Below are 8,710 nucleotides of genomic sequence, written 5' to 3'. Positions count from 1 at the left end.
TATTGGCTTAGGGAGCTGTCTCTTGTAGTTTACACGACCGTGCGTACAAAGCTAGCAATAACCTGTACATCAGCCGTCTTCAAAATGACAATCCAGTGACGTTGTCTTGAAAGGCTGTCTCAGCCGACTGCAGCGATAATCAATACTGCATTTCCACACGTTGATTAGTTTGCTGGTACTACGGTAACAACGAACGCCGCAGCTTGCGACGCAGATAACTAAAGTTTCAAACTTATTCACATTCGTGCTCACGGGTGTCATGTTATGTTACTTTGAGTGGGCGACTCCCCCCCCCTCCGGTTTAGTCTGTCCCCCCCCCCTCCAACGGGAAGTTTGATCCCTCAGCTTTCTGGAGCGTAAGTGCGTATAGGATATTACATGTTGGAGCTCTACATTGTATCAATTTACAGAAGGCTTCTACAAACTGTTTCACTGGCAAAGGAACCAAAGAAAATGAAAACTGTGATATCATGCGTAGTTTCGTGCACCAGACTGAATAATTCACGCTTTTAACGCCCCGCGGTAGTAACGCGTTTATTTTAGTTTCATGTTTTTCCTGCATGCTGCGTGTTCCCGATAACACGATTTATGTGAATATATATATATATATATATATATATATATATATATATATATATATATATATATATATATGAGCTGCGTTATTTTGCCACGACGTCTTATCGGAAAATCAAAGCAAAGCGTTATCAAGTTATGAGCAGACAACATTCGGATGAGAACTTGAAAGACATCTTTCACTTCAACCCAAAAAATCGACTGCACAGTCGCAAAACCTGATGGTACATCCACCGCGCCTTGCGGCAATCAACCGGATTTTCATGGCAGACATTATAAGTTGTGCAAGTCATCTTGCACTCTTTGCTCATGAAGCAGAGCACGTCTGATAAGGTCTAAAGCAACATAACATGGACCCTACGTCGGTAATGAAACCTGGTTTCGACGATCGACGCCAAATAAATTTAAAGAGGTACCCAACGACCAAATCTTTCGACGAGACAGAGGGAGCAAACGTATTAGACCAGGGTTGTAATTTCCTATTCTGTTGGGGAGCGGAATGGGACCCCAACTCCCTAGCGCCATTGAGAGGAAATTCGGTCATGTCCAGGAAGTAAGCTGCCTTTTATTGTGTTTGGTTTCCGTTTGGCCTTACCAATCCTAGTTTGTGAAACTCTATTCCTTTGATGGAGCGTTAACGACCTTGACATGCGAAAGATTTGTTGTCAGATTGGCTTCCTCGGTCAGGCCTGGGACTTAGTGCCCATTTCCCAAGCAGAGGCAGGGCCGAGGTCGGCCTGGGACAGTGCTTGAGAGACCCGCAGAGGAGCCGAAGAGCCCCTCGGGACCGATGATCAAGTGCCCGATCGGAGTGCAGGAAGTCAGGACCGGGCCATCAAATGTCAGTCAGAGAGCCTCTTGCAGCGATTGGGGACGCCCCGGGACAATGCTGCTCTCTATTTTGGTCAAATGCTGCCAACATTGAACAGTCGGCTCCGTGTCTGTCTGAGCCGTGGGTGCCCGTTTTCCAAACAGGGACAATTTCAGGGCCCGCAATTTTCGTTGGTCGGCATCCTTAAAGCAATGAACCCTTCTTGGTTGGTCACAGGCCCACAGTGCCCATAAGAGGGCCATATGTTTGCAGGGTACCCCGAGTCGGTCAGGGCAGCAATTGTTTGACAGGGACGGGAACAGCACCTTGGAACAACGTACAAATCTCCTCGTTTTTAACACGATCCTTACGGCTTCTTTTTGCGTAGAAGCCGTATGTATTCTCAGTTTGACATCTTGTCCAAGGTACACACAAAATACGGGCCAGTGTGGGCATGCGCTACAAAGTGGAGTACATTTTGCGGTGCAGTTTTCACATGATGTGTAATGTTATAACCCAGTAAGACTGTGCCATTAATGCTGGCGTGGAGGCTTCCAGTTTATACCACATCATGGTTGTTGTTCATGAGTCGCTGTAACGACCAATATTGTTCTGTCGTTGAACCCATAAAGCCGCAGAACATTTCAACGAAAAATTATCCCCTTCTTCAACGGGGAATGGACACTGTATGATGAGTGCCCAGCAGGCTACCTTCCCATTGAGCCGACATACTAGATCAGTGACAAAATTAAAGTTTTACAATCACAGTAAAAAAACACGCCTCGATCCTCTCCACTAAATAACCACAAGTGCTGTGAAGACAGTTCGGGTGCGAGTGTGCGTAGTTCTAACAATGGCTCCCCTATCCGTGCTGCCGGCCTAAGGAACAATCCCAGGTGCACCCCTGGTCCTGATGGCCCTGCTCGCACGCCGCAGGGCTGTCCTCGGGCCGCTCACCCATCTCCGCCGCCACCGCCCGGAAGATGGAGCCTCGGTTGGCAGCCGAGAAGCTCCATGGCCAACGGCCGCCACAGTGAGAGCCGGGAGGACGTATAAAAGCCCAGGCCACCAAGCGATAGGCAACAGTCTTTCGACGCATTCAGCTCGTGACCCCAACTCACACCGCGCAGCCATGAAGCTGGTGAGTGTTGGATGGGCCCGTTAGTGCCAGCGGTGGCCGCCAGGTGGCAGGGCGATTGGAACTGGCGAAGTCTGTCGCTGACTTGGAAGCGAAACGTGAGGGTCTCAGAGTAGTGCTGATGACGAACAGCTAAACTATTCGTGCTTTTCATGAATCTTCCAGATATACAACCTGGTCATCACTTAATCAGATGAAATTTAAAGATAGAGTGTAAGGAAGGGAGAGAGCTGTTTCTTGTCTGGAACATTTTTATTTGACCTCATTTAAGCCAATGTCTACCGCTCCGCCTTTAGGGTAAAGCCGCCAAGAAGTTCCCAGTTGTACTTTATCAGTCTAGATGTACCTCGCCTCGGCGGCGCGGCCGTACACGCGTGTTTCTGTGCAGATCCGGGGATCGGTGTGGCCGTGTGCCACCAACACTGACCGGCGCTGTTTCGTGTCCACAGATGATCGTGTTCGCCGTGGTGGCTTCGGCCCTGGCTGCGCCCCAGAACCAGCCCCAGGTCAACATCGTTAGCCAGTCGTTCGACCAGGATGAGCAGGGCAACTACAACTACCAGTACCAGCTGGACAACGGACAGAGCGTGAGTCGTCAGGCTACCCCTCCCCCCCCCCCCCCCTGCAGTGAGGCGGACCACCGGACTGGCTGGGGTTGTCGATGCCGGTGGACGCTTTAGACCACAAGAACCACAAGCGGTTACGCCGGACAGGTCCTCACACTTATCTCAACAGTCGGGAATAATTTGACACTTTCTTAAAGAAAGCTTCTGAATGCGCCAGATTTATAAATGTGCTCAATTTATCTGCGACGAGGTATGAGCACAACGTGCTTTGTTTAGGTGGCAAGCCTTTAACTTTGGGAAGTAAATGCTTGCCGATTCAGCCCAGTTTCACACAATACGACTAGTGACATGTGTTGCAGCTGCATTGTGTCCCCATCTGGTCCCCTCTGACCACTAGCTGCTTCCTTTCGCGGTCGTTTCAGAACGCTGGCCAATAAACCACTAAGCCTGGATCAGCCGTTGTCTGATCGGCATTCTACATGAGACTGTTGAATATTCTTCTTTTTGTCATCTCAATGTTCAGTTTATCTCGCCAATGGGCTGTTTTTTAATCCCCATTGTCACTGACGCCGATGAGGGCACAACATCAACAAGCCGGCGTACACTCACAACCTGACCTGACCTGACCTAACCTGACTTACCGCAGGCGGAGGAGGCCGGCACCGTGCTGCCCGGCCCCGAGCCCGAGACCGGCTCGGTCGACGTGCAGGGCTCGTACACCTTCGTCGCCGACGACGGCAACACGTACTCGGTGTCGTACGCGGCCAACGAGGGAGGCTTCCAGCCGGATGCGCCGCACCTGCCCGTGGCGCCGGCGCAGATTGCTGAGTACGAGCAGCTGCGGGCCGACCACCCGGAGCTGTTCTGGGCCGAGACCCAGTAGTGGGACCGCCGGCCGCGGCCGCTAACTCCTTTGTGATCAGTCCCCTGCCATGCGTTGTTACGTACCTTTCCGTTTTCGTATGTACCTGGGTTTATCCGTCTTCCCCGCTCGCGAATAGACCGAGTGGGTTAAAGCTCTCTGTTGTTACTGTACAGAAACCTGCTTTCAATATATGCCATCGCATTAAGATTTGTTTGTTCATTATGGGCCAGCAAGTCACCTTCCATATGAGATACCACGTATACCTCTAACAGCAGCGAAGACGAAACCGTGGGCACGACAGGTAGATATGGATGAGTACAAATTAGCGTCTGATGCACATTCTAGTTTTCAGGTGGTTTGGTCGGGGACCTCTAATTTAATCATCAATGGGGCGTTAATACTTTTTTAAAAGAAAACTGCTCCGTGGCATTTATAATGAAGTGCAAAGCTGATACTTCATGAATGCATTTACAATTTAAAGTGATACGAAAAAGCGATATAGAACTGAACCGATCTTCACTGGCTGGGGCAGTTGCATATAGCCACTGGATAACAGCCTACGTTACTTCAATGGTAAGGTTAGGTACTGCTTATGTACTTGTCCCATTTAATATTGTCAAAAACAAGACATCGATCACTAACATTGTAATTGGTTGAATTGATACAACAACCGCACCTTATCGAAAGCACAAAATGATTTACACTGGGCGTAGAAACCTTTCCAAAGGTGTGTTAAGGGGGAGGCAGGCTAATGACATGCTAAAGGTACATTTCGCAGCATGACAGCCCCGTCTAGTTTTTGTTTGCTAGCCAGTTTGTGGGCGATGAAACTTCACTATTATGCATGACCGTGTCAAAGAACTTAATGACTTGCAAAAGATTCCCCCGAACAGTGACATCCAAAATTTTTGGGCAAAAGGCGCAAACTGGGATTCTCAAACATCTATCTGTGCAGCTGTATGGGGTAAACTAAACAAGACATGGCTAATACATTTTCGAGAAATACCGACATGTATTTCGTGTGTCAGCACAAGCAGCTCCAACTGACGGAAGGCAACATCCTTCTTCTTCTAAACATTGCTGGCGTGGGACTATCAAACTTCAACTATCAAACACGCCAAGGCTATCAAATAATCATCAATCGTAAACTTGCATCAGCACATGGTCAGCTGTTACCGCGCGACAATGACAACGCATGAGTGACGCAGACGTCACCGTGGCCGCCTGTTTATTCAGTGAACTTGACCCGTGGTAGCAACTGGAGAGGCGGCAGCCTGCAATCTCGAGACACCTGGCCACCAGGCTGCGCCCCCTCCATGCCTCTGTACCGGGCTTTACGCAATATGTGCCGAAGTCTTTTCATTGATGCGACGGAGTAAGATCTGACATTACACTAAACAAGCATGCCCTGCTGTTTCTCGACCTCCCGCATTTGCCTAGAGAGCTGTCTTTTGTAATTCTACACGGCAGTGAGTACAAATCTGACAATAACCAGCACTTCAGCCGTCTTCCAAATTACCGCCAGGTGATGTCCTGACGACTGCAGCAACAATCAGTACTGCATTTCCACACGTTGATTAGTTTACTGGTGTCATCGCACCAACGAACGCTGCAGTCTGCGACGCGAACAACCACAATTTCAAAATAATTTCACCCTTGTGCTGTGAGGAAGATGTGCCTTGTTCGCTGGACGTGACCTAGCAGGCATGCTCCTCTTCGCAGTCAATCTATGAAGGCGCTGCTTTTTATTTTAGTTACCCTTTTGTTGGTGCAAGTCTTAGTTGTGTTCACTCATGTCGAGTGCTTAATTCCACACATAAATCAGAATTGTCTGATATTTGAACCGAAATATACCATTGCTTTACCGAAGTAGCCAATATGCTCGGTGTCCAGGTCAATGAAATTTGCTGTTTTAGTGCGAACTGAACCTATGGCCGTTTTGATAGAAAGCGGACACAACGAAATATTTGTGATGCATGCTGGACATGACAATTAAGAGCTAAGTTTCTGACGTGTCGTACCATAGTGCATGTAGTTGTGTTAAAGGAAACGGCTGCTCCTTGGTTATGCTTTGAGATCCGGATGATGATTGCTCTGTACAGACATCATTTCGCGGTGAAAATACTGGATACAATATTCTACTCTCTACTGTCATACTCGGCGCAAAATGACCCTAGAAGTCGACGCGCCCTAAAACCCTTATCACCATCATACTGTCATACTCACAAGAACTGTTTGTTAATAATCGCCTTCGTAGGGCAGCTGGTTGGATGTGACCACCCCTAAGGCTTTTTGAGAGTGCCTTTCCAGAATACCATTCAATCGTGTTCAATTTTTCGTAGCCTATGGGGCATCCGTTTTGCGGGGTTTTACACCCAAAACATGTGTCTGGTTCTCCTGGCTTTGGAGCAGCGGCGGTCTTTGGAGAACATTGCACGGCGATCTACGGCCGGCGGCGACCGACGATGACGCGGAACGCGCCGGGCGCGCCGACGTTGTTACATTAGCTAAGTTATGTGCTCTCATTGTCTTGCTGTCACACGTAGGACACACACATTTTACTCAAAATTACACAAAAACACAATTCGATTTCTGAACCTCGCACACATAATTGGGTCAAGTATTGAGCTCACAGCATAAAAACTCAAACCAATGGCGAGTTCTGGTATTACAATTTATCCACTTCGCTCGTATTCTCCTCCAAGCTCAATCTTCACTAGTTTGTAAATGCCAGGAGGTCGCATCAACCATCGCCTCCCCCCACTTCCTATCAGTCTGCGGTATGAAAACGGCGAATCAGAGCAAGAGTTCTATGACTGAGTTTGGTTCCATTTGCTAAGCACAAAGATAAACAAATAAAACAAGACCTCAGCGAAATCATGGAGTTTGCAATGACCTCAAACATAAAGAACACCGTGTGGTCGTAGAGACATGACTGGCGAATGATGCATTTATTGATTCAATCAGCTTGAACAGCTAGAGTGCCATTGTGTCCGCGGTGTGTCATATGCTGCACAACTCTACAAAAATGCATGCAGATAATACGCATGAAGGTCATCACTGTCATAAAGCTAGAAGTTGTGGGAAATTGGCTCCACTCTTTTACAAATTTCGATGAAAAACATTATGTGGCTTTTGCGCAAACGCCACAAATGAAAGGCAAACAGCGTGCAAGCATTTGGCTCAAAATGCCAGCTTCAACTGCAGATGGCATTTCGCGAAACACATTTCAAATAAAACGTTGTTTGCGTAATACGGGAAAGATGAGTGTACTCTAAGACGAACCTAAATATTCCTTTTGAGAGCTCGAAACAACGTTTAAATGTTCTCCATTTTATCCTGATGCTTATGACGTCTTTTCGTTTAGCACCTTTTTTGTATTCCACTTTGCCATGTTTACCGAGGTACACACACAACATGAGTCTGTGTCGGCATTCGCTGTGAAGTGGCGTACGTTTGCCGTGCAGTTTTCACATTAAGTGTAATGATACAGTGCAGGGAGAATTTTCCCCTCAATGCACACATGAAGGTGTTATGGTTATTCTACATCACGGGTGTTGTCTACAAGTCCATTTAACGACAATTTGTCCATTGTTGAACCCATGAGACCGTAGAACTTTTCAACGGACCTACTTCCCTTTTTTAACGAGGATTTAACACTGCATTATAGTGAGAGCCCAGCAGACTAGTTCCCCGTTGAGCCAAAGTACTTGATCAGTGATATACCGAGAATATTACGACCACAATAAAAAAGGTACACATGCCTCCCATCCTCTCCACTAAATAACCACAAGTGCTATGAAGACGGTTCGGGTGCGAGTGTGCGTAGTTCTAACAATGGCTCCCCTTTCCGTGCTGCCGACCTAAGGAACAATCCCAGGTGCACCCCTGGTCCTGATGGCCCTGCTCGCACGCCGCAGGGCTGTCCTCGGGCCGCTCACCCATCTCCGCCGCCACCGCCCGGAAGATGGAGCCTCGGTTGGCAGCCGAGAGGCTCCATGGCCAACGGCCGCCACAGTGAGAGCCGGGGCGGCGTATAAAAGCACCGGCCACCAAGCGATGGGCAACAGTCTCTCGACGCACTCAGCTCGTGATCCCAACCCACACCGCGCAGCCATGAAGCTGGTGAGTGTTGAAGGGGCCGCCTAGTGCCAGCAATGGCCGCCAGGTGGCAGGGCGATCTAGTCGAGCGAAGTTGGGTAGCGGACTCGGCGGCGAAGCCTGAGAGACTCAGAGCAGCGCTGATCATGACCAGATAAAATTTCTGTGATTTTCGTGATCTCCCTATATTAAGAACCTGGTCATCAATTAATCAAATGCAATTTAAATACAGTGTGTGAGATAGGAAGAAAGTTGTGTTTCGTTCGGATAATTTCTCTTTGAGTTATCTTTCCTCTTTTAAGCCAACGTCTACCGCTCCGCTTTCAGAGAAAAGCCGCCAAGAAGTTCCCAGTTCTACCTTACCAATCTAGCCCGTCTTGACTGAAACATGTGTGCGGAGTTCGTGCCGTCGTGCACCTCAACTCGGCGGCACAGCCGTACACGCGTGTTTCTGTGCAGATCCGGGGATCGGTGTGGCCGTGTGCCACCAGCGCTGAACGGCGCTGTCCCGTGTCCACAGATGATCGTGTTCGCCGTGGTGGCTTCGGCCCTGGCTGCGCCCCAGAACCAGCCCCAGGTCAATCCTTAGCCAGTCGTTCGACCAGGATGAGCAGGGCAACTACAACTACCAGTATGAGCTGGACAACGGACAG

General features: G+C 48.8%; 1 protein-coding gene across 1 annotated transcript; it reads left to right on the top strand.

Annotated features, from left to right (window-relative positions):
• The first annotated feature begins 2,456 nt into the window (after window positions 1–2,456).
• Window positions 2,457–4,142, top strand: LOC119103026 (larval cuticle protein 65Ag1). The gene is made up of 3 exons (XM_037226481.1): window positions 2,457–2,528; window positions 2,975–3,112; window positions 3,738–4,142. The coding sequence occupies exons 1-3, from the start codon at window positions 2,520–2,522 to the stop codon at window positions 3,972–3,974; spliced, it is 384 nt and encodes a 127-aa protein (XP_037082376.1). The 5' UTR covers window positions 2,457–2,519; the 3' UTR covers window positions 3,975–4,142.
• Window positions 4,143–8,710: the final 4,568 nt, after the last annotated feature.

Source organism: Pollicipes pollicipes, unplaced genomic scaffold, assembly GCF_011947565.3.
Source record: "Pollicipes pollicipes isolate AB1234 unplaced genomic scaffold, Ppol_2.1 Scaffold_2555;HRSCAF=2994_pilon_pilon_pilon, whole genome shotgun sequence".
In the NCBI taxonomy this organism is placed as follows: domain Eukaryota; kingdom Metazoa; phylum Arthropoda; class Thecostraca; order Pollicipedomorpha; family Pollicipedidae; genus Pollicipes; species Pollicipes pollicipes.
Note: the sequence above shows the minus strand (reverse complement) of the source record. Positions and strands in the feature narration are given on the sequence as shown.